The sequence below is a fragment of the Pelophylax lessonae genome (genome assembly GCF_965119305.1).
Source record: "Pelophylax lessonae genome assembly, chromosome: 3".
In the NCBI taxonomy this organism is placed as follows: Eukaryota; Metazoa; Chordata; class Amphibia; order Anura; family Ranidae; genus Pelophylax; species Pelophylax lessonae.
Window position 1 is genome coordinate 507,858,589 of NC_138770.1, and position 25,384 is coordinate 507,883,972.

The 25,384-nt window shown below is 47.0% G+C and overlaps 1 protein-coding gene across 6 annotated transcripts in view; it reads right to left on the minus strand.

Moving 5' to 3' along the window:
- The window catches only part of BIRC6 (baculoviral IAP repeat containing 6), an 807,095-nt gene that overhangs the window by 267,457 nt on the left and 514,254 nt on the right, over window positions 1-25,384 (minus strand). For 5 of the 6 annotated variants that reach the window (XM_082252283.1, XM_082252284.1, XM_082252282.1 and 2 more), the window contains exons 57-58: window positions 24,497-24,626; window positions 11,802-11,933 (exon numbers count right to left, since the gene is read on the minus strand). In XM_082252283.1, the coding sequence (XP_082108409.1) occupies window positions 11,802-11,933; window positions 24,497-24,626 (262 nt within the window). The remainder of the gene's footprint in view (window positions 1-11,801; window positions 11,934-24,496; window positions 24,627-25,384) is intronic. The other variant, XM_082252286.1, reaches the window with a different exon arrangement.

Genomic DNA, 25,384 nt, shown 5'->3' on the forward strand with positions numbered 1-25,384 from the left:
CAGCCCTTTTCTTGTTCTGTCCTTAATCACAAAAAGCGAGTGTAACGGAGCTCCAATACCCAGCCTAGGTATCTCCACTGTATAATCCTTGAAGCTGAGGAAGTACTAAAATATGTAAGGCAAAATCCCCCCAGTAACTGGACGACACACAGTTCTGGGAGTCCACTAGAATTAATTAATTTATTGAAAACACAAACACAAGAGATCTACACCCTGAGAAATCCCCTCCCTCTTCGAGCCATTCCACACACAAACATACACATCCCATAATAAGCTTATTAAGGCAGACAGGAATAGAACAATGGAGTGCAGGTTTTCAACAATAACAAACCCCGACCCACTTACAAGGGTCTATGAAACACTTCTGCCATATTCTAGCCATCTTCAATACATCCCCACACATCTCCTGAGGGACACTGCTCAGAAATATTATGGTCCCAAGTTAAAGATTCCCTTCACTCTTTCAACACAAAGCACACTCTGTGTCCATTCTGCTACTGCGAGTCTGACCTCCGAAAAGACTCAGTAGCTGCCAGACACAACCGAACCGCACGATCCAAATGAAAGGTATGCAAAGCAAATTCCTTGGGATGAGCCGGCTTGGGATAAAAGGAAGGCAACACAATGACTTCATTCAAATGGTAGTCAGAGAGAACTTTGGGCTGGAATGATGGACAGGGATGAAGAACCACTTTATCCCCATGACCAACAAATAGGGACTGCAACAGGATAATGCCGCCAATTCCAATACCCTGTGGGCCGAGGTAATAGCCACCAAGAATGTCACCTTCTGGGATAACGTAGACGAGAATCTCCCAAATATTCTCAAATGGAGGTTCTGGAGAACAGAAAGCACTAAATTTAAATCCCATGGTGGCAAAAGAGACCGTACAGGTGGAGCCACATGTCAAGCCCCCTGAATGAAGGTACAAACTTCTGATCAAGGCCCCGCTGAAGAAAGGTTAAGACCTGAGCCACAGAAAAGGATCGAATATGAGCATCAATCGACTCACTGCATGAAATGTATGCTTTCCACATACAATGGTATATCTTGCTGGAAGACTACTTCCTTGCCTTCACCATAGTAGGGATCACTGATCCAGACAAACCTCTATACCTCAGTACCTGGCCTTCAATACCTAAGCCATTAAAACCAGCGACTGTAAAGCAGGATGGTAGATTAGCACTAGGGATAACTGGTCTTTTCTGAGAGGAAGCCCCCAAGGGACGTTTACGGCCACGGGGATAATTGGAAGATCCTGGCTCTCGATTCCTCGCAGGAAATGCACAAGCAGCCTAAGCCGAGGATGAAATTAGCCTTACTTTGGCCCTTGGACGCCTGCGGCGTCTGCCAGAAGTACAGTTGATCTTGCCACGAACCTTGGTATCCTCCTGTGGAGCCGAACCTGCTAAAGGAGCTGAATGTAGGACCGTGCAAACAGAACTGTCTTGAAGGTGGATATCACCAGACTCATAATCTGTATGCAAATTTGGAGAGAGAACTATCTGTGTGACAGCAGCCGGTGAATCACAGCCCATGGTATCTGAAATTTGTCCAGAGGAAGGACCACCCTGGTCAGAATTAAAATCAGACCTAGGTAATTCAATTCCCTGGACAAAGATGGGGGGACCTTAGGTAGTTAGGACATTACCTGAACCTTTGCAGGAAATAAATCCGCACAAGGAGACTCGGACCTAAAAAACCTGAAAAGAACAAATTTTGCCCCCCCTTTCTGGGTACCCCCAAAAGAAACATTTTCGCAAATCTCCTTGACGCTCACAAAAGAAGCCCACTGGGCCGGAAACCAGTGCAGATGTCCCCCCCCCCCCACCCCAATAATGGGTGAGGGTAGACCTTTATGCTGAAGGGGGTCTTGTCTGCGGGGCCAGAGAAGCTAGCTCTAGGCTTACCAGACCAAGGTTGGTTGGAACCTCCCAGGGAAGATTTGAAAGGTCAAATTCCCTTATTCTCTGTCCCAGAAGCACAAAATAATTTTCTATGTGCTGAGAAGGAGGGCCCCCATCTGTGACGTGGCTCCTTCCCTTTCCTAGAATATGGCAGGAAGGTACTCTTCTCCCTCCCCCACCCCCCCGTGATACCCTTAATGATGTAATTCAGGGTAGCCCCAATCAGGCCATCGCCTGGAAAGGGCAGATCAATGAGAGCTTTCTTAGAGGCTTGGTCTGCGCACCAATTCTTAAGCCACAGCACGCGCGTAATCCCCAATGCTGAACCAAAGTTTGGACAGCACAGGAGCTGTATCCAAAGCTGCATCACAAATGAACTGCAGCCCATGGACCAACTGGTCCGCTAAATCAACATAAGCAGCAGGGACCTGCTCACCCTCTAGGCCCTGGCGCAAAAGCTTAGCCCATTCAGTTAGGGTCTGAGACACCAAGGCTGAGGCAAAGACTGGCCGCAATGTCGAACCAGCCATAGTAAACATGGTGCATGCCAAAGTAACTGCTTTCCTGTCAGCTGGGTCCTTCAAGGATGGGGATTCCTCTATTGGGATCATGGAAGATTCGTTCAACCTGGAGACAGGAGGATCCTCCACTGGTGGACTAGTCCACCTTTTTAAAAAAATGGATTTTTGTAAAATCTTACCGTAAAATCCTTTTCTCTTAGCTCATTGACAGACGTAGTCCTCGGTGATACAGCACCTTCGGGTTATGTTGCCTCCACAGGAGTAGGACTAGACAGGAAATAAAAAATGCTCTGGCCACACCCCAGGGGCAGTCCCCGAGGGTATATCCTCTCTCTCTCTGCCACAGCAAATCAGTTATGTCACAAAAGCAGTGCTTAGAGAATTTAACCCAACCCAACTCAAAAACAGAGGGGCGGGTACTACGTCTGTCAATGAGCTAAGAGAAAAGGATTTTACGGTAAGATTTTACAAAAATCCATTTTTCTCTATCGCTCATTGACAGACGTAGTCCTCGGTGATACAGCACCTTCGGGAAGTCCCAGAGCAGTATCACAAATGAGGGGTGGGAAAATGGAAATCAAATCCAAATCTAGAAGGGCCAACCGGTGCCAACTAGAAGTTTACAATGCTCATCCTTAATGATGAGACTCAACAAAAAAATTTTCAAACAAAAAAAAAACCCTTGAGGTAGACCACCGGTCTCCTCAAATTGCGGCCTGCAAAACCTTGCGGCCAAATGAGGCATCCGCCAATGCCATCACATCAATTTTATAAAATTTTGTAAAGGTATGTACCGACGACCAGGTGGCCGCTTTACATACCTGGACCACTGACGCCTGATGGCGAAAGGCCCAGGAAGTACTGAGCGCTCGAGTGAAGTGCGCCCTAACAGGGAACGGAGGATTCCGACCCTTAATAGAATAAGCCTGTACCACCGTCTGACTGATCCATGTAGATATGGTCGCGGCAGACACAGGCAACCCCCTTCAAGGGCTATCCGTGATCACAAAAAGTGAGTCCGTCTTACGAAAACCACTTTAGGAAGGAAGGATGGATTCGGAAGAAGAACCACCTTATCCCTATGAACCACCAGATCTGGGGAACGACAGGATAATGCGGCCAGTTCTGACACCCTGCGTGCAGAAGTAATGGCCACCAAGAAGGCCACCTTCTGGGAATGTAAGCAAGGGAATCTCCCTAATATCTTCAAAGAGAAGTTTCTGAAGAACCGACCACACTAAATTAAGATACCAGGTGGTAAGGGTGCGCACACTGGCGGAGCCAGATGTCGCACCCCCTGGATGAAATTCCGCACCAAGGAATGATTAGCCAAAGGTTTCTTAAAAGAAGATTGCTAACGCCGAAAACCTGACCCTTGATCGTGCTCAAGGATAGTTTCTGCTCAACCCCTTGTTGCAGACAGACCAAAATTCGGGTCACCGAATAGGTCTGTGGGGGAAATCCAATAGATTCACACCATGCAATAGAAGACTTCCATGTGCTGGAAGTCGCTTTCCTTGCTTTAACTGGAGGTAGGAATAACTGAAGCTGACACTCCCTTGTCCTTCAGTACCTGGGTCTCAATGGCCAGGCCATTAAGCCAGCGACTGTAAAGCAAGATGGAAGATCGGTCCCTGAGACCGCAAATCCTCCCTGAGAGGAAGTCTCCAAGGAGCGTCCGCGACTAGCCTCGCCAAGTCGGCGTACCAGGCTCGACGAGGTCAATCCGGAATTTCCAGAATAACTGGAATTCCCTCCACCTCTATCCTGCGAAGAAGTTCCCGCAGCAACTTGAGAGGATGGAAGGCATGCCGTAGTGGATACTGCCCCCACGGGGCGATCAGCGTTTCTGCTGCGTCCGCTAGAGGATTGTGGCGCGAGCTACAAACCTCCGCACCTTCCCGTTAGGCCAAGGTGCCAACAGATCCACATCCGGGATGTCCCAATGAAGGGACAGCTAGGGAAAAACCTCTGGATGAAGAGGCCATATGCGATTGGATCCGAATCGGGCTGCTCTAGAGCTGCTCGATCCAGTAAATCAGACAAAATCTGATCGCTCTCAGTTCCGATACCCTTATTGGTAATCTGGATACTATCGGAAGAAATGACTTCCCCTGGTTGAGCATTGGAGACTTCCTGGTCCGCTCGCTCAACCGGATCCGATTGTCCAGGGAATCGGAATTCTGATTCCATTAAAAAAGAATCTCCTTCAGGAGAATTCGGGTATGAGACTGGGTATACGGTACTGCCTCTAAGAAGGCCACCATCAGTCCCAGCCAATTGACGGACAGCAACATCCGAATCGTTGACTGAACCTTCTGGAGTTTCCCAGCAAGGAGAAACTCTCTTGCCCAGGATGTATCCAACCTTAGGCCCAGATAGTTCAGTCTCCTGGTGGGAACCAGGGATGATCTTTGGGAAAGCGAAAAAACGCTGATGTCCTGCGATGATGGGGATATAAAGATAGGCATCCTATATGTCTATGGACGCCAGGAAATCTCTTTGATGCAGGGAGGCCACCACTGTACGGATGGACTCTTTCTTCCCAAGTCCAGATTTGGACGCACCTTGCCCTCTTTCCTGGGCATTGTGAATAGGTTCGAATAGAACCCCTGAAACCATTCAATGTTAGAAGGGAAGAATCGCACCGGTGGAAGTGATCGAAACTCGATCCTGTGTCCTCCAGAAACCGGTGAAGATATCCCCCCCCCCCACCCCAGAGATGGGTAGGGGCGCATCAGGCTATATTCTTCAGGCTTGGCTGAGCCGGACTCTTTGTTTACCCGACCAGCGCCCTTTGAAACCCCTCTAAAGGGGCTTTGGAGGGTTTCGCCTTATCGCCCGCCCTCGCGGAACGAACAACTCTATATGAGCAGAAAAGGAAGGTCCTCGTTAGTTACGAGGTCTTTTTATCCTAACAGTCTGTGGCAAGACAGCAGGTGGTACAGTCTATCCTACAAAGAGGAATTCCTCAAACGGATAGCACCTAGCCATGCGTTTGGAAATAACAGGGGTTCGTTTCTAAACGACCCCATTTGGGTAAAGGAAAATCCTTCGCCCTTTTGGTAGGCTAACAAGTACCAAAAAAGGAATCTCAGTTTCAGCTACCTCTGCCGGTGTAACCTCAAGACTAAAGGTTTCCCGGACGGACACAACTAGTGCATCCACCACTCTTGTGCTATGGCGGAGGCAGAAACGTGCTCCTCACTGCTGAGGAGATATTACCTGAGACAACAGCCCCCTAAGAGGGACCTGCAACTGCATTGACCAGTTCCGAATCCGTATCTGAAGTATCTGATAAACAATAGGGGTAGGCGGGGGTCGCTTCTTGACCCCCGTCCCTGACAGGCCACCTCCACCCGGGATACCAAAGACTCCAAAACTGCCGATAATGCATTAAAAACAAGTGGGGTACTGAAGGGTCCTGCGGCCACCTTGAGGGGATCAGGTGGGGATACCTATGCGGCAGGGTCAATAATTATACAAGACACTTGCCAGCGACAAAAAATGACAAAGTAAAAAAAAAACTTTTTTTTTTTTTTTTTTGTGTCCCCCAGTCGCAACAGCGCCCCTCAGTGTTACCTGCCTTTTTGGACCCCACAGAGAGAGAGACAGACCCCAAGGCTCATCCCTGATGCACAGAAGTTTTCATCAGCTTGCTCAGTGCTTGTCTTGTTACAGACAGGAAGTCTTTGGCCCTATTTCCTGGGTAAAAGAGGCGGCTCCGCCCCTTAACACGCCTGCCGGCTCCTCCCCCTGGCTCCATGAGGTGTATGAGTCACCTCAAACATGGCCGCCCCCATGCTGGAGACACGAGGCTACACCAAAATGGCGGCCTCGTGCGATCTACATGTCTGCAGAAGGATCTCGGCCTCACAACCCTTCACCCTCATGGTGGTCAGCGTGGTCGGAGGTACCGGACCCTAGCGGGCCGTATGTGGTCCGTGGCCGTCGGGAGGCATCTGCTTAGCTGGAGGAATGATCTGGAATGCAGTATACATGTATAGACATCGCCCTGTGGCTACTGACAGGTAGGATACCTTATACTATCACAGTAAAGTTCTAGTACTGCCACTGACTACAATCATTTACACATTTTTACAATTAGATTGTCAGCTCCCAAACAAAGCCTCCTGGCTTTTTGTACACAAAAATCACACTCAATTAGGGGGATCTGTGACATGTTGTAGGATAGAGGGGAACCCATCCTTACCATTACAGAGAGGGGCCCGCGTTCACCACAAGACCCGTCAGGGGGAAAGGGGGAACATACTACTCACCATACCGGAACCAGGCGGGCGCCAACTCCTGACAGTACCCCTCTCCACCGAGGTAGGAGGGCTGTCGACCAATACGGGCGCCGTGACTCATGGTCTTTGGCGTTTCAGCGAGACGTTTAACTCGCAGGGTCAGTCCCCGTCCAGTGGGACTATGTCGCGGCCGACCCAGCGCGGAGCTATGGCCTGCACGCGCTCGTAGGCTGAACTGGGGTGACCACTGGATCTCAACATCCCGCCAGGCGCCCAGTTCAGCTTTCTTGCTTGAAGATCTCACAGGAACACTGGAGAAAAAAAGCTGTCTTAAAAAATTATTTTCTAAGAAAAAAATCCTGCCAGGACCGAAGATCCCAGCAAGGTATCTAGGTCCTTACTCCTGACTAGACAGAAAAAAACTGATTTGCTGTGGCAGAGAGAGAGAGGATATACCCTCGGGGACTGCCCCTGGGGTGTGGCCAGAGCATTTTTTATTTCCTGTCTAGTCCTACTCCTGTGGAGGCAACATAACCCGAAGGTGCTGTATCACCGAGGACTACGTCTGTCAATGAGCGATAGAGAAAAGACATTTTAAAAGGCTAACATACAGAAAAACGTTTGGGGACCACAAGGGGTAGATTTGGTTGTTCCCATTCCTTACAGGAAAAACTGTGAAAATAAGGCACAAAAGGAAACCCCTTTGGAGTACAATATGACTTGTGGATACCAAACGACACAGCCACGTCCGTAGCTGCGTCTGCGGCATCCTCCATTATTAAAGTCTCTCACACTGCAATGATAAGTGCGTCTATCTTTTTCATTTGCTACTGCGACCATGGAGGAATCATCCTCACTATCAGATGGATGAGGGGGTGTGACATTAAATCCCCCTGGACGGGCTGAGTCCACAGCGGCATCAGGCTCAGAATCAGATGAAACAGATTGAGCAGGGGAAGGCTTCCTCAGGGGGCTTTGCACAAACGCCACTTCGACCCAGGACACTAAGGACAACAGGACCACTGTCAGTGCAACCATGGGAAGCTGGGGTTCCGAGGGACCTGCCACCTCCATAAAGGGGGCAGTGGGGAGATGTGACCTTGAGGCTCCATAAGGAAAGGAAGACCTTGCAGTACAAAAAGGATCTTTTGGCACCACTAAAGGATCCCCTCAAGACTCAGGGTACCTATCATCAGAGATAGATAACAGGGAACCCCAAAGACTCACCCTACCGACAAGAGGAGTGCCGAGAATTCAAACCCAGCATCATCATGGACGCTATTCCTGTCAGATATCCCAGGCACAGGAAGAGGAAACTAAGGAGGAAGAGGAAACTAAGGAGGAAGAGGAGGAGCTTCGGCATCCCCAGGAGGCTTCAGTTGTTTCAGCATCTCCCAGACTAAGGGAAAATGGCCCCCGTGACATCATCCGACTACACAAACATGGCCACCAACCGGAGGACAAGCCAGAATAAGGGAAAATGGCCACCATCAGCTATAAACATTGAAGCATGCTGCCAGGATCTTTCCTGCACCCTCTGCAAGAGGACCCCCCTTGAAGGTAGGATACAGGTTTAGGGGAGACTCTGCTGTGTACTCTGCATCTGTCTCTGCACTGGGACCCTCCTGCACTATACCCACACTGCAAACAGCAGGACATGTACCTAGGGGTCTCCTACACTGAGACCCCTCCAGACTACCAGGGCGGGACACACACTATTCCAGTACCCTTATAGAATAGGTATAGCGGGGGAGATCCCAAGGGTCTCTGCTGCATTCTGGGACACCCACTAGACTAGGTCCAGACAGGGGAATGGGAGTGGGGGAAGCCCAGCTCAGTGAGGGATTTAAGGATGGGAGGAGGGAACCTGCAGGCAGGTCTGACCGTCCCTGGAGGTTACCCGCTTCCACCCCAAAGAAAACCACCAAAAGGGGAGAGGGGGGACTGTACTTATCCTTACAGCCTCTGTCGCTAAGGCAATGTTGCAGCTGACCTAACACGTAGCTACGGTCTGCAAGCACTCACTGGTTGGGTTGGGGTAACCGATGGATCTAGATTATTCAACCCGTTGCCTAGCCGGCAGTTGATTGTAGATCTCCCGAAAGAAAACACACAATATGTAAGGAAGGTGAAAATTGCTAGGACCAGAGATCCCAGCCGGGAGCCTAGGTCCTAACTCATCACTAGACAGATTAAAACGGATTACCTAGAGCAGAGAGGGGGGTTATATACCAGCTGAGGACAGCCCATGGGCATAGCCAGGTGTGTTTTGTTCTGCCTAGCCCTACTCCTGGAACAGGCAATATAGCCCACTAGTTATGGAGCGCTGTGTCCGTCGATGAACGAAAGAGAAATATCCTTTTTGTAAGTCCTTTTTTAAGTTCCGTAGAACTTTTTTCTGTTCTTTCCCAGGGTGCTCCATTTCTTTCATAATCTTAGTCTAGCTCATTTTTCATCATGCTGGTTGGACTTTTTAATTGTAATGCCAGGCAAATTACATGTTATAAGTATTGTTGATATTTACTTATTGTTTAAAGGCTAAATCCGCATTTGGAAACATATATGTTGCACCCATATTTAGGTATATTTATATAAAGTATGTGACTAAATGCAAGAAAAAAAGCAGTAGAGAAAAGTACACCCTTGGTCTCATTTTCCTATTTGCATAACTTACTACTGCTGGCGGTTTTGCATAACTATGCAAAATCTTTTAACTGCAAGACTTGATAAAGCGTATAGCGCGAAACATGTAGTCATGGCAACCATTTAGATTGTGGTCCACCCTGGTTCCTGGTACTTCCCCGCAAGTGGCGCCTGTCCGGCTGATTTCACCGCTACGGAACTACAGCAGAGTCCTTTCATCCTTACGCCGGCTGGTTTTCGGCTCTGTCCACACACTGCTCAGCAGTCCTCGCACTCATGTTGCGTGCTGCCAGATGCCCTTGTCCACTCCAGCCCAGGGGGATGTAAGCATTTTATATACTTTGTTTTTCGGTTATCAATACCAATAAACTGTTAACCCTTTCTATACTGGATGTTCACCTGACTTCCTTATCCATTGCATCCCGGTGTGATTCATGCGCTGCCTTCCTCATGTACTTTTATCCTGATGCAGCAAAGCAACCCCAAACCATAACACTTCCACCACCATACTTCACAGTTTGTATGAATTATTTCTCCTCGAATGCTGCCTTTGGTTTGTGTTAAACGCATTGATTGTTACTCTACACACACTGTTCTTGATTAGTTCACATACCACTCAAGACTATTAGCATCAAATGGTCAGTTCTTGAGCTTAAAGTGATTGTAAAGCTTACATTTTTTTCCAATAAAATAATAAACCTGTTATACTTATCTGCTCTGTGAAGTGGTTTTGCACAGCGTGGCCCAGATCCTCCTCTTCTCCGGTCCCACGCCAATGCTCCTGGCTCCTCCCTCCTGGCAGGTGCCCCCACAGCAAGAAGCTTGCGATCACACACACAGCTGTGGTTTGGCCCCGCCCCCTCCAGCTCCTGATTGGCTCACTGGCTGTAATTGACAGCAGCAGGAGCAATCACAAAGTTTTAGAGAGCTATATTTCTCTTGTTGACGCAATACACTTTCAATAGCAAAGAGGATACTCAAGATATCTAAGGTTTACACGTGCATTTTCTCTAAGGCTCCTTTTACACTAGTGGACCAATTGGCAGTTTTTAAGGCGCACCTTCCAGTCTACTCTATGGAGCAGTAGGTATAAACGGACATGTGTCTTGTTTACACCTGCTGACATTCGATCCTATCCGCTAAAAACACTGATATGGAGGTCCGTTCAGCATCCATCTGGCGGATCAGATTGCAGTCGGGTGTAAACAGAGTCGGACAGGCAGTCCATTTACATCAGACCACCCATTGAGGAGAGCGGGCCGTGTTCTGCATAAGTGGAGCAGACATGGACCAGCCATCTGCCTGCTCAGTGGGGATCAGTGGACCGATTCCCCGCTGAGGAGGCGGACTCCAACTGAATTTTTCACATGACTGTACATCTCCTGTATGTAACAAAAGGGAAATCTATTCATGGAATGATAGGACATTTCCCTTTTCCCAACAAAATTAAATCCAACGTACTAAACGGCCATTGTTTAAAAGGAGTAATCCAGATTCTGATAAGCCACCCCACCCGCAGACCCCATAACCACTGGCCAGGGTTGTTTGGAAGAGGCCCTTGTCCTTAGCAAAATATTTTTTAAAAAATGTTGGCGTGGGACTTCTCCTCAAAATTTATACCAGACCTAAATGAACCCCCACGCTGTTTTTTTCTCAGAGCGATTCAGAAGCGTTCCCATAGAAGGCAAGGAGCCTAGAATTAGCATCTGAACCACACCACTCAGAAAACACACAGGACTCTTCCAATTCGCAATAAAAATCACACTGCCGCTGCACTGCAGATATGTGAACTGGCTCCAAAAGAAGCCGTTTGGTTCACATGTCATGTGAATAGGATGTGGTTCAAACTACATCCAATTCGCATATATGTGAACAGGGCCTAAACTGGTAACATGCCTGTAAAGGCGTAAAACGTGTCGGCTATGGGCAATTTAAGGTACCATAGTTTGTCACCACAGGCGTGCACAAGCCTAAATCTTGACATGTTTGGTATCTATTTATTCGACGCAATATCATATTTTAGGTTTTACTAAATTGGGTATTATATTGTGTACACTAAAATGCATTTAAGTAAACTTTTTATCGAAAAACACGATTGCCCTGTCTTATGATACAAAAATAGTGTGGAAAAAGTTTTTTTTTTTTTTTTTTTAACAGCCACGTTTTTTTATTCTCCACTGCCTCTGCTTACAGAAAAAATATAATATTTGAGGGTGCTGAGTAATTTTCCAGAAAATAAAATGCAGAATTTTAAACGTGAAAAATTTCAAAATTGCCCCAGTTGGCAAGTGGGTACATTTTACACACACCTTGCCAGTTACATGCACTTTACAGTTGGGAAAAAAATATGACAGATACAAACGGCAACATTAACTACTAGAACATACTACATGCCTCACAGAAAGAAAATATATACTTGTTGCTAAAATTTTAGAAGTTTAACTACAACAGTTAAGTTAAAAATGTGTTGCACGTTTACCTGATGCAACAACCACACTGTAATTATCCTGAAATCCATTCTCAGTTTTCAATTTCTCTTTCTCTTCATGGTTTTTCTTCTCTTTGTCATCCTTTTGTTCGCTTATTAACTTCGCAGTAATACTAGGTGTATCTACAGAACAAAAAGATGTTTCACAACAATTAGTGGCATTCCTACTGACACAGCTTGAACCTGAAGTGGTAAGGGTAATCTTTTCATTTCCTAAAGGAAATATTTATCACCATATGTATTGTAGAAATACATGTGAAAGATCAGCTAGACAAACTTTTTGTCTGTACTCTTTTTTTTTTTTTTTAAAGGTTAAGTTCAGCTGTGGAACATGTAACATACTCCAGCATCTGCAGGCTCTCCCTGCCACCAGAACTCCCTCCCTGTGACAGCGGCTGGAGAATCTTCTCCCCGCACCCGCTGTAACTATTAGAAAATAGTTTTCTGTAATAAAATGTCAATACACTGCCAGCCATTGTGGCTGACGGCTTGTAGTTCTCTATGAACACAGAGAGTACTGGCGAGTGCTTTCCTAGTTTATTGATCTTCCCGCATGTATCAAAAGGTACGTGCAGGGTAGCTTTTCTGAGATTCTGCAGGAACCAGAGATTGAACTTCCAAACTGCTGAAGTTTTGCAGGCTCCTTAGAAAAAAATATAAATATTCGGAACCGAGAATTGAAGTATTGGGGCTGCTCTTTGCAACTCCATTACACAGAGCAGGCAAGACATATTTGATATTTGTAAAAAATAAATGGTGATCCAATATATTCACTTTAACCATGTCTGTTTCTCGTGGTGTGGTTTTTTGGGTGTTTTTATGGATAGAATTTGGAAGATCCCAGGTGTGTAGCCATGCAGATTTTTTCATTTGTATACAACCTATAAAAACTACTAGGATAAGGGGAAGATTGAGTAATGTTGGTAGGTGAATACATAGTAGAGGAAAGCACATCACATAATGCTACCATAGGACCGTGCACCACCTATTTAGAGGCCATTTTTAAGTGCATACATGAATTCAAACTGAGCTTGCGAGTTTAAAGCAGAGCTCTGCTTATCTACCCCCCCATTTGGCACCTTTCAGGGGGAGTGGATACATGGTTTTGACGGGAGCCCGCTTTCACTTTTGGGTGATCTTGCCACTCCCACTTTGCGCCCCCCCCCCCCCCAGGCCATTCACAAAGCGCAGTACGCTTCGCGCATGTACAGTAGGGATCCAGCTGTGAATCCGCAAGGGTTCACTGCCAGATTCCCTTACAAGCAATTGCAGTGGCAGCATCCGAGAGCCGCTGGATAAATCAGCTGGGGTGAACACACTGGGGGATCCCTTGACAGATGAGTGTTCTAATAATAAAAGTCAGCAGCTACAGGATAGTTGCGGGCTTTACATTTTTTCTGAAGGAGCCTGGAGCTCCTCTTTAAACTGTGCAGGAAAAGAGTAAGGGGAATCTTTTTGTTTCCACGCTACTGCTAGAGTCTCTGGCGGTGATTAGACAGTGTACAATAAAAGGGCTGCAAGTATGTGGCCTACGTTCAGTGTTCAACAGAAGTAGGGCCATAGCTAGATCTTACTATTTATTATTAAAGTGGAGTTCCACCCATTTTTGGAACTTTAGATCTATGTAATCCCCTTTAAAATGGCTTTTACCAATGGAAACATTTTTTTTTTGCTAGTAATACCTAAATTTCTGCTTTATTCCTCCTCTCCTCACTTCCGGGTCCGATCGGCGATGACGTCATTCGGCGATTCGCAGTGTGTGCTGGGATGTATTCTATTCCAGAAATCTCGCAGGAGCTGAGCTGTACTGAGCCGTGCCTGCCCCGCCTCGCCTCCTCTCATTGAGTTGTATTGTATGCCATGTATTCAGGCCGTTCTCTGCCCCGCCTCCTCTCATTGAGTTTTATTGTATGCAATGTATTAAGGCCGTTCTCTGCCCCGCCTCCGCCCGCCCCCTCTCAGTGAGCTCAGTAAGGATATGATGATTTCAGTCCTCGCTCACTGAGAGGAGGCGGGGCGGAGGCGGGGCAGAGAATGGCCTGAATACATGGCATACAATACAACTCACAGAGGAGGCGGGGCAGAGAACGGCCTTAATACACTGCATACAATACAACTCAATGAGAGGAGGCGGGGCGGAGGCGGGGCAGAGAACGGCTTGAATACATGGCATACAATACAACTCAATGAGAGGAGGTGGGGCGGAGGCACGGTGTTACAGCTCAGCTTCTGCGAGATTTCTGGAATAGAATACATCCCAGCACACACTGCGAATCGCCGAATGACGTCATCGCCGATCGGACCCGGAAGTGAGGAGAGGAGGAATAAAGCAGAAATTAAGGTATTTACTAGCAAAAAAAAAAAAAAGTTTCCATTGGTAAAAGCCGTTTTAAAGGGGATTACATAGATCTATGTATTCCAACCTATTAAAAATGGGTGGAACTCTGCTTTAAGTTAATCACAGCAGATAATAAAGCAATTGTAAACCTTAAATTTTTTTTTTAATTAAAGTAAACCGGTTATACATACCTGCTCTGTCCAATGGCTTTGCACAGAGTAGCCTCAGGCCTCCTCTTTTTGAGTCCCCCGCTGGCAATCTTGGCTCCCCTCCCCCACTGAGTGCCCCCATAGGCAGCTGCTTCCTTTGGGAGGAAGAAAAGGTTTGTGAAAAATCTTGTTCCCACTTCTGAATATAGTGAGTTTTGTTCATTGGCTTAGAACAGATCAGAGTGTGGTACAAGGAGGAGACCCCTTTCGTTTGTGCTGGTCAGAGGAGAACGACAAACTCCCGAAGGATTAAGATCCCCTCTTTCGGAATAGAGTCCAGGATATGGTGAAAGCGCAGATATTAATTAAAAAAAATCGTTAGAAGGAAGGATCGTAGTGCTGTTGTAATGTTGAAAACATAGAATTTTTGTAAGAACTTACAATAAAATTATTTTCTCTGATTCCTCCGACAGTCGCTACCCTATTCACAAAAACTTTGTATAGACACACCTACAGGGGGCTGTCCCTATGGTCAATACCCCCATCTAGCTTCATTCCCAATTCAGTTTGGTAGCAAGCAGTATAGAGATCCACGAACCCCAAAACAGGGGCGGGGGCGGCGACTGTCAGAGGACTCAGAGAAAATAATTTTACGATAAGTTCTTACAAAAATTCTATTTTCTCTTACGTCCTCTGACAGTCGCGGCCCACTCATACAATCAGCATGTCTGGGACGTCCCAAAGCAGTGTAGATGTGAGGGGTGGGAAAACGTAACCGTCAAGAAAGGCAAGGCAGCACCCAGGTCAGAGAAAAGAACCTTTTCTGAACCAGAAAGGTAAACACTGGGCAACAAGAAAGCTCAACAGGAGCGAAAGCCCAGGAAAACAAAACCAAAAAAGGGAAAACAAACCCCCAACAGGAGGAGACAGGCCAAAAACTACCCCGTCTCCCCTAAGGCACTGCCGCACTCAAAACTTTACGGCCAAAAGAGGCATCTGCTGACGACAAGTTTGTAAAATTTTGTAAAGGTATGCACGGACGACCAGGTTGCCGCTTTGCACACCTGAGTCACCGACCCAAGACGCACTAATCACTCTAGTAGAGTGCGCTGTGACAGAGAAAGGAGGAACCTGATCCCTAATTGAATAGGCCTGCACAATCGTCTGCCTGATCCATTTTGAAATGGTTGCCGCAGACGCAGCCGTACCCTTCCAAGGTCCCTCAGGAAGGACAAAGACAATCCGACTTTCTGAAGGATTCAGTAGATGACCGGTAAACCGGTAAAATTCCTTGGATGTGGTAGACGCCCGTACCACATCCAAGGAATGCAAGGCAAACTCCTTAGGATGCTTAGGCTTCGCACACAGCGAAGGTAAGACAATGTCCTTGTTGAGATGGAAGTCCGAAACCACCTTCGGAAGAAAGGACTGATGAGGTCGCAAGACCCCTTTATCCCTATGAACAACCAGATAGGGGGAAGCGGCAAGACAGGGCCGCCAACTCCGACACTCTGCGAGCAGATGTGATCGCCACCAGAAAGGCAACTTTCCATGACAGCACCGGCAGAGAAATCTCCCGGATGTTCTCAAAGGAAGGATGTTGCAAAACTGACAGAACCAAATTCAGGTCCCAGGGAGGCAAGGGTGTCCTCCTAGGAGGAGCCAGATGACGCACCCCTTGAATGACGGTGCGGATCAAGGAATTCGATGCCAAAGGGCGCTGAAAAAGAATGGCCAGCGCAGACAACTGGCCCTTAATAGTGGTCAGCGCAAGACGTTGCTCCAAACCAGTTTGCAGGAAAGCCAACACTCTCGCCACCGAAAAGTGTGGAGGGAACCCCTTCGACTCGCACCGGGCGAAATAAGCCTTCCAGGTATGATAATAAATCTTACCTGAGGAGGCACTCCTGGCCTTGAGCAAGGTAGGATTGACCGCCGACGAGAAACCTCTGTCTCTCAAGACCTGGCTTTCAACAGCCATGCCGTCAAAGCCAGCGACTGTAAAGCAGGATGGAAGATCGGCCCTTGAGACAGAAGATCGTCTCTTAGCGGGAGGCTCGACGACCAGTTGCATGATGTCCGCGCACCAAGACCGACGCGGCCAGTTTGGGGCCACCAGAATCACCAACCTCGGTTCCGAGACCAACCTGCGAAGGAATCTGGACAACAACTGAATCGGGGGAAAGGCATAAATCAGCTGATATCGATTCCAAGGCACCACCAACCCGTCCGAGGCTTCCGCCAGAGGGTTGCGCGTTCGTGCCACGAACCTTCCCACCTTGTTGTTGAGACGAGACGCAAACAGATCCACGTCCGGGGATCCCCACCCCGCACACAGCATCTGAAAAACCTCCGGGTGGAGGGACCATTCCCCTTGGTTCAGGTTCTGGCGACTCAGATAGTCCACCTGCCAGTTCTCCACACCTGAAATGTGAACTGCCGAAATCGCCGGGACTTGCGTCTCGGCCCAGGCCAGAATCTCGGCCACTTCTTTGGCTGCCCGGGCACTCCTGGTGCCCCCTTGGTGATTGATGTAAGCCACCGCAGTTGCATTGTCCGTCTGCACACGCAATGGGCAGCCCCGAAGACGATCCGACCAACGGAGCAAACAGAGCCTGATTGCCCGCAGCTCCAAGACATTTATCGGCAGGGAAGATTCCCCCTCCAACCAAGTGCCCTGGGCAGACAACTTGCCCAGAACTCCACCCCAGCCTGACAGGTTGGTGTCCGTGGTGACCACAGTCCATAGCAACGGACGAAAGGACTTTCCTTCCTTCAGAGCCGGAGACTGGAGCCACCACAGGAGATCCGATCTGACTTGGGGGCTCAAAGCAATCCTCCTTTCCAAGGACTGAGGATGCCTGTCCCACCGGACCAGAATCTCCGTTTGAAGAGATCTTGTGTGAAACTGTGCAAATGGGATCGCCTCGAAAGCCGACACCATCAAGCCCAGGGACCGCATGCAGGTCCGAAGCGAGGAGAACTCGTTGTCCCTGAGGGACCTGACCTCGTCCTGCAGGATCCGGAGCTTGTCTGGGCAGAGTCCAGAATCATCCCCAGGTAATGGTGGTGAACAGAAGGGGACAAAGTCGACTTCTGAAAATTGATGGTCCACCCGAACTCCTGGAGCGTCTGAACCGTGATCGACAGATCGCGCAACAGAGTGGCACTGGCGCTCGACCTTAATAGGAGATCGTCCAGGTAACTGAGGATGGCAATCCCCTGCACCCGCAACAAAGCTAGAACAGGAGCCAAAACTTTGGTAAAAACCCTTGCAGCCGAAGCGAGGCCGAAAGGCAACGCCACAAACTGATAGTGCTTCTCCGCTATTGCGAATTGGAGGTACCTGTGACGACCCTCGTAAATAGGGATGTGTAGATACGCATCCTTGAGGTTGATGGAAGCCAGGAAATCCCCTGGACTCAGGGATGCCACCAGACCGGAGGGACTCCATTCGGAACTTCTGAACCCGCACAAAAACGGTTTAGAAACTTCAAATCCAGAATCGGACGCACCTTGTCCTCCTTTCCGGGCACTGTGAACAGATTCGAGTAAAAACCCCGAAACCTGTCCCGCTGTGGAACCAGGACAACCACCCCTTGGGCGAGGAGATCCTGAACCGCCCGATGGAGATCTTGGAAACGATCGGGGGTTAAATGAAGATTTGATGGAAAGAATCTGTCTGCTGGGCGTGATCGAAACTCGATCTTGTACCCTGACAGAATGAGTTCTTGAACCCACCTGTCCTGAATCTTGGCCAGCCAAGGTTCGGAAAAATAGCGCAGACGTCCCCCCACCCCTGAAACGAGTGAGGGCCCCCCTTCAGGTCGAAGCAGACTGAGCCGCTGTGCCAGTGTGGGCGGCTTTTGACTTGCCCGCCCAAGGCTTCTTCTGGCCACTAGAGGCCTTGAAGGACTTACCTTTGTCTTGTGCCTTGAAGGCACGAAAGGACCACTGATTAGGTTTAAAGGAGGGACCCCGCTTGACGCGGAATGATTTACCCCTCGACACCTGGGGCAACAGAGTGCTCTTGCCCCCCAGTGATCCCCTTGACCAGTTCATTCAGAGAGTCCCCGCATAAGGGATGTCAGACACTGTCTTCTTGGAAGATTGGTCGGCCGACCAGCTTTTTAACCAAACGATGCGACAAATCGCAACTGTGACCGCTGAAAGTCGTGCGACTAAAGGGGCATCATCTAAGGCCACGTCACACAGGTATAAAACAGCCTGACCCATTTGATCCACCATCTCCAGAGCAGCAGGAGAGACAGCGTAAGCAATCAGAGTGTGCTTAAGCGCCTTGGCCCACTCCACAACAGCCTGAGAGACCATTACCAAAGCGAACAGGTGTTTTAGCTAGGAAGCCGCTACCAGATAGATGTGGCGGTAAAGAGTTTCCACCCGCCTATCCACCGGGTCTTTAAACACCGGAGAATCCTCCGCGGGCATTAAAGTGGCCTTATTTAACCTGGACACAGTGTGGTCCTCCTTAGGAGCCGCAGTAAAGCGAGAATCCACCGGATCCGCAAAGGGATAACGGTACTGAAATCTCTTTGGCACCACAAAATTACGTTTTAAATGGTGCCATTGTTCATCCACGGTTTCGTGAAACTCTGTGGGACAAGGAAAAACCTGACCCGATTTTTGGGCTTTGCGGGTCCCAAAGAAGACCGCTTACCCGACAGGTGGGGCTCATCATCCAAATTTAAGTGTCTTTAACAGAGCGAATAAGCGCGGACACCGCAGCATGGTCCCATGCTGATCCGAAGGAGGAATCCTCCGCCTCCACATCCGACTGAGAGGACTGAGACCCCTCAGGGGGTACGCTGTCCGTGGCAACCAAATCTGGCTCTGAATCAGAAGACAGAGGTAATAGGCCTTTTCTTAGAAGCCCGTCAGATATCAACACATCCATTTTTTACGCTAAAGTCACAAGTGCAGAAATAAGTGAGACTATAGCAGAGGATTCAGGAGTACCTGAACCCTCTACCAGATCTGGGGGGAATTTGCTATCCTGGGACTCCATAATCGCAATCTCAATTTTAAATGACGCTGGCCCTTTAAATCGGCGATTCCCGCGGTCCCCACCGCAAATGGAGAGCAAGTCCTATGCTACAGGAAACTGCAAAAAAATGAATGCTAGCATGAATGCAGGCCAGGAAACACAAAAGCCCCCCACAGTGTGCTATACTTGCCACGCTGCTGAATCAATCTGAAGGTGAAGAAAGAGTTAGTGACCTCACGCCTCTAGAGGCAGACACAGCCCTGAACCACAAAAAAATGGTTGCCAATACAAGTCTATGGGAAAAACTGTGAGAAAATGGCCGCTGTCCACATAAGGAAATTTTGCCCACACTAAAGATGGCGCCCGATCGGCACCAACAGCATAATAGGAAATGGCTGCTGCTTCACTATGAGGGCAAACAGCCTGCCCACACCTAAAATGGCGTCCACGCGGTTTCGCGCAGATTGCGGCCCCCACACACCATGTACTGTTCCCCAAATAGTTGCACAAGCACGACCGGGAAGGGACACACAGGGACCGCACCTACAGACATGAGGGGGACATCACAGATCCCATACCGAACTGCCATCCCCATAAAACAGAGGGCCCACATACACACCCCGACAGACAATGCCAGAGACAGAGGGGTAGCATGGTACTCACCGGTCCAGCGAAAATGTGGGTACTGCTCTGACAGGAAGCCTCCGACAGTGGTGGTGCTGTCAGCCGAAGGGGACGCTAGCAACACGCGGACATACCGCAGTTGAGACATCCCAGCGAAGATAGCAACTTCGCAGGCTCGACCCCGAGGACGGGGACATTGTCGTTTGCGAGGCCTGGGCGTACCAATAACCTGCCAACGCTCGATGGCAGGCTGGGATTCCGTAAGGCTCTAGAATAACCAGTGCGATTCCCAGCTCCGCAAACGCAGTAGTCTTCCGAAGTCCGACTAACTAAGCGCAGGAACAAATAAAAAGCTATCTTAAAAGAAAAAATACTTTTCTAGAGAGAAAGAAATAAAAAGAAAAAGGCTGAGACTGCAGCCCCAGCCAGGGAAAAACCAGCCTACTCCTAAGCTAGGCAGCAGCAAACTCAATTGGGAATGAAGCTAGATGGGGGTATTGACCATAGGGACAGCCCCCTGTAGGTGTGTCTATACAAAGTTTTTGTGAATATTATAACTAAATCTTCTGCCTAGCTTACTCTTGTGGAGAAGGCCAATACCCAGACGTGCAGATTGTATGAGTGGGCGGCGACTGTCAGAGGACGTAAGAGAAAGTGGTTTCTCCCTCAAATAGCTGACCTATTGTAGAGAGTTCAGAATGTATCCAGACGTCAATCGATAGGTTGTCTTTAAACAGTTCAAGGGAGGGGGTGAGTATTGAGAAGACCGTTGAGGTTGCAGGGGTAACTTGGTATTGGAGTGCGGTCCAGACTGAAACAGCTACTTCTGTAGAAAAATATGGAGGAACGGAGAGTGGGAGACCAAGGATGATAGCTCCCATTACCCCTTGCAGATATCCAAGAAAAGTTTGCTCAAAAATGTCCAGAGTTTATCTGGTGACAGAGACCACCATAGCCTTTTGTGGTCTCAAATCCTTTTAAAATTGGTACAATTTGAGTTTGTGTACGCCCATACCTGCCAGATTCTTTGGATTTTACAAAATAGCATTTTAAAAAGCAGGCAGGCCTCTTTCTGCCACAAATACAGGAGTAAATGGTTGGCTGCGGCTGTTTGAAATATGAGGCAGGAAGGGGAATAGGGAGAGTCCTCATGTAATAAAAAATAGTTGGTAGCAGGATAATGTTAGAAATCGCAACTCTACCAGCCCATGAGACATGAAATTTTGAAAGGCTAAGAGCTTGAGTTTGAATATGTTGTCGTAAAGTATTGTAGTTGTCCTGAACCAGAAAATATTTTATTTTTGATTTGGGGGCCCATGAAAAAACAGAGGTCATGGTGATAGCCTTTATGATCAATACTGTTTTTTGGCACTTCAGAAAAAGTCCTGGGCCCAGTACTAGCACTATTGAGGACTAGGAGCCTCTGATTGCTTATCTCCATGACTTGATAAAGGCCACATCTGGTCAGGAAGTACCGGACAGCTTACAGGTCATCCTGCGATCCGTGAAAGATTTTGGATTGTTATTGATTTTCAAGAAGTCTTACCTACATTTACCACCTGGAATACCTAAAGCCCAGTACACACGGGCAAAATGTAAGGCATCATCGGCCGGTTCAATAGAAACTAGCAGACTTCTGTTGAAGTGTCATGACTGAAGAAGGTCTGCTGACCGATTCCCGATCAGCGGTCTCAACCAATGGCTGAGAGTGCTGACCAGATTGTTCCGGCTGGAGGGGGGGGGGGGGGATGGTATCCCCCTGTCAGAACACAATAGCACAGCAGGGCAGATCGCTGTAATTACATTTAAATGTTAGTTCAGCGGCTCCGACCTGAGCGGTTAGCCTGAGTACAAGAACAATGACGTTTTTCTGACCGCTTGTGCTATAGGTCTATGATATTTGGTTGCAGCAAAGATTCTTACTATGAAGCTGCATGCAAGTTTTGGGACTTATGGTCTATTTAAAGCTGCCCCCTTCACTTCAAAACCAGGACTTTACAGGGGGAATTACTGTCAAGGGGGAAAGAACCCCTCTCTTTCCTGGGATAGAAAGATTAATTTCCAACCAAGTCTGTTCAAGCTCTTTCATGGGAGGTCTTTGAGCACTTGGTGACTTGTTCCTGTGGAGTATCAAATCAGAAGAAATCCCCACTATTGTAACAGCTACAAAATGGCCATGAAGAACCTGGTACTTAAAGTAGTTGTAAACCTTTACTTATACCCAGTGATGTGACTAGCCCAAGTCAAACAGAGAATAAACAAATCCTGCCACATAAGTTGTGCCTATCTGCAGCAGTTGTTCCTATACTGCTTTCTAAAACACAGATCAAAAGCAGGGGGTGGCGCACACACACTGCAGAGCTACAGCAAAAAGGTTCCCTGCAATCTGATAGCTGAGTAGTGGGAAGCAACACACCACCCTGTACACAGCCTCACGGAAAAACATACAGAGCTGGGGGTATGCGAAACTTGCTGTTCACTGGAGGGAGAGGGGGCAGCTGTCTCATGGGAGGTCATTGTGCCAGCCTACAGCTCTATCAGAAACTCAGGTAGAGAGCGGACAGATCAAAGATGATCCACACTGTTTTCGGTTGAGGCTAGTACACAATTTAGAAGGATGTGCTTTGTTCATTGTTTATGTCTGAAGCTTACAACTACTTTCAAGCGGTATTAAATCCAAAACCAAAAAATTGGGGACATTGCAGCTTAGCAATTCTTAAATGTGGTGGCTGCATTTGTTTTCTTTTAATTTCAATTTTTTCTTTTATTTTGATCTGTGATCTGGCCAGAAATGCACTTCTGGTCTTAGCTCTATTCTGGATAGAAAATGAATGCAGCATGAATGATGCAAAATAATATATTTTTGTTCTTCTGTTTAATACAGTTTTACAGAAAAAAAGGCCACCTCCTGGTGGGCCTGCTCTCTGTTGCATTGCTTTATATGTCCCATAGTTTGGAATTCAAGATAGAGTGGTAGGAACTTCTCTTATCAGAGGTACATGTGTTTGCAAATTTATGCAACAAAAACATCTGATTTAAGCAGAGTAGTTGAAAAAGAATACTAAGGCTCCATTCACACCTGGGCGTTTTTGAGTGTTTTTCAGCTCCAAAAACGCTCAAGAAAACTGTTCCATAACGCCCAACAAGTAAAACCCCATTCCTTTAAATGGCCTCTGTTCACATCTGAGCGTTTTGCAAAACGCCTGTAGCTGAAAAAAGAACATGAGCTTCTTTTTGGGCTGATTACCAGCGTTTTTGATAGATGTCAATGCCTGCCTCCAAAAACGCCTGAAAATCACGGAAAAAAAAACGTGGTAAAATGCTACGCTCAAGTGTGAATGCAGCCTTAGGTTTTCTAGTGTGAAAGTGTGCCAAGGATCTTTTATATAGTTGTGTACATTTCCCTCCTTATATGCACACTTTGCTTTTTTGCTAGATTCAAACAATTCAGGACTGCGAATGCTGCTTTTGATACTTCGACCAGGTTTGTCTGGTCCCAGGCACTCCATGACAGCTCCTGAGTCCTTCCCCTGATTCTCAGTACTTTGCTATAAAAGCGGGTCTGTGAGACAGTAATCTAAACTTTGTTTTGGATTGGGACTAAAGATATGCTCCCTTAACACTAAAAGCCATACCATACTTATGAGAAATACTGGCCAATGTCCAATTTTTGTTTCCAATAGATTGGGGAAATCTAAGAAGTTTATTTTAACATACAGAGCTGTTTGCCTTCCTGCTCTAAGCCTCATCTCTAAAAATGCCCAACAAGGCAACTCCCATTTATTTCAATAGACCCTGTTCACATCTGAGCGTTCTGTCGCCCCAAGCAAAACACCCATCTCTCAAAAAAGTACAAGGGGCTTTTTTTGGCAGATTACAGGTGTTTTACTGCTTTTCATAAGTCACTTGTTAACTCAAAACGCTTGCACAAAAACGCTGCAAACACGCTGACAAATGCTGCAAAAACGCCAGAGAAAATGCCTGTAAAAATAGCAACGCCTAGATGTGAACGGAACCTAAAAAATTCATCAACTTGTATGAAAAAGTATGCTCTTCTTTGTTTTGCTTCCTTTGTGTGAAATCCCTGGTGTTCCTGCCAGCCACTTTAATTTCTAATTAAAAACTGACCGCAATAGGAATGAGAGCACACCATGGTCAGTTCTCTAGCTATGCTGGGAACTCAGCCTACTGTCCTCCAATGATCAGACTTGTTCTGACTCCCCACCCCCCACATACACACGGGCATTCACTGGGAAGACCAGCGTGCTGCTGTTTCTCCACTGTCAACTCTTTGAGCTACTTCTGAAGCTGAGAACAGAGGGTATAGGATTCACAGATAAAGAAAAAAAAAAATGGTGGAAAATGTGTTTATTATTGTATATATACACAAATGTCTTGCCTTTCATTTCTATTTATACTGAATGGGTTGTTTTACAAGGTGATGGTTTACATATACTTTATTATTGACACTGTTCTTTGGATCTTAATGTAAGTTCAGGAAAAAGAAAAAAGGAAAAAACGCACAAGGCTTTGAAAAATAGATACATAAAACAGTTTTAAAAAATCTTACCTGAGACACGGTCCAGAAGCTCTGCCAAGGTGGTAGAAATGGGCAAGTGTAGTGTACGAAATTTGTGTCCCGCTCCATACATTGGATGTTGAATGATGTGACTTGTGGCATTGATTCTGCCTTTGTACAACTGGAATAAAAAAAGGCCATTGATATAAATGTGACTTCTATTAACTGTACACCTAATTTTATTAAGTGTTAAAAGTTTCTCTACAAGCTGTCAAAAAAATGTCCTATTATGTCAACTATTTGCCATGTACATCGCACATGCTTTTCTATCTAAATAGATATAGAAATGAAAGTAAAGCCATTAGTGAACCAAGTGTAAGCGGCATGACCATGATGTACATAATTAAATGTGATTTTACCCTGTATGAGCCAAAGTCTTCGGTTTCTTTTTTAAACCAACATATACCTATAAGCCTGTTTAGAGCTTTTCTGCTGCATGTACAAAAGAAACTTGTAGAAAATATTGCTCACTACTACAATAGAAGCACATAAGCACTGTATCATTACTTAATATTACATAAAGCAGTCTTTATGCCGGTGCCCCAGAATCCTATGTAAGCAGAAACTACAATGTCACAGAGCAGGTGCTAATCTTCTAAGCTAAGGCACTCCAATTTGGACAAAAAAACACAATATTCCTGTTTTCAGCATTATGCAACTTCATTTCTAAACTGAATGGGTCTTTCTAAGTTGATAACTATATCCACAAAAGCTTGTTCGAACAAACTGAATAGGCTCAAATGTAAGTCTATTCAGCCATCTGCTGGATAGTAAGGCCAAGGAAGAAGGACATTCTAGTTCATATATCTCCTCTGCAACACAGTGAAATCACACTAAAGTTCATCTCTAATTTTCAGTTGAAAAGTTTAAATCCACCAG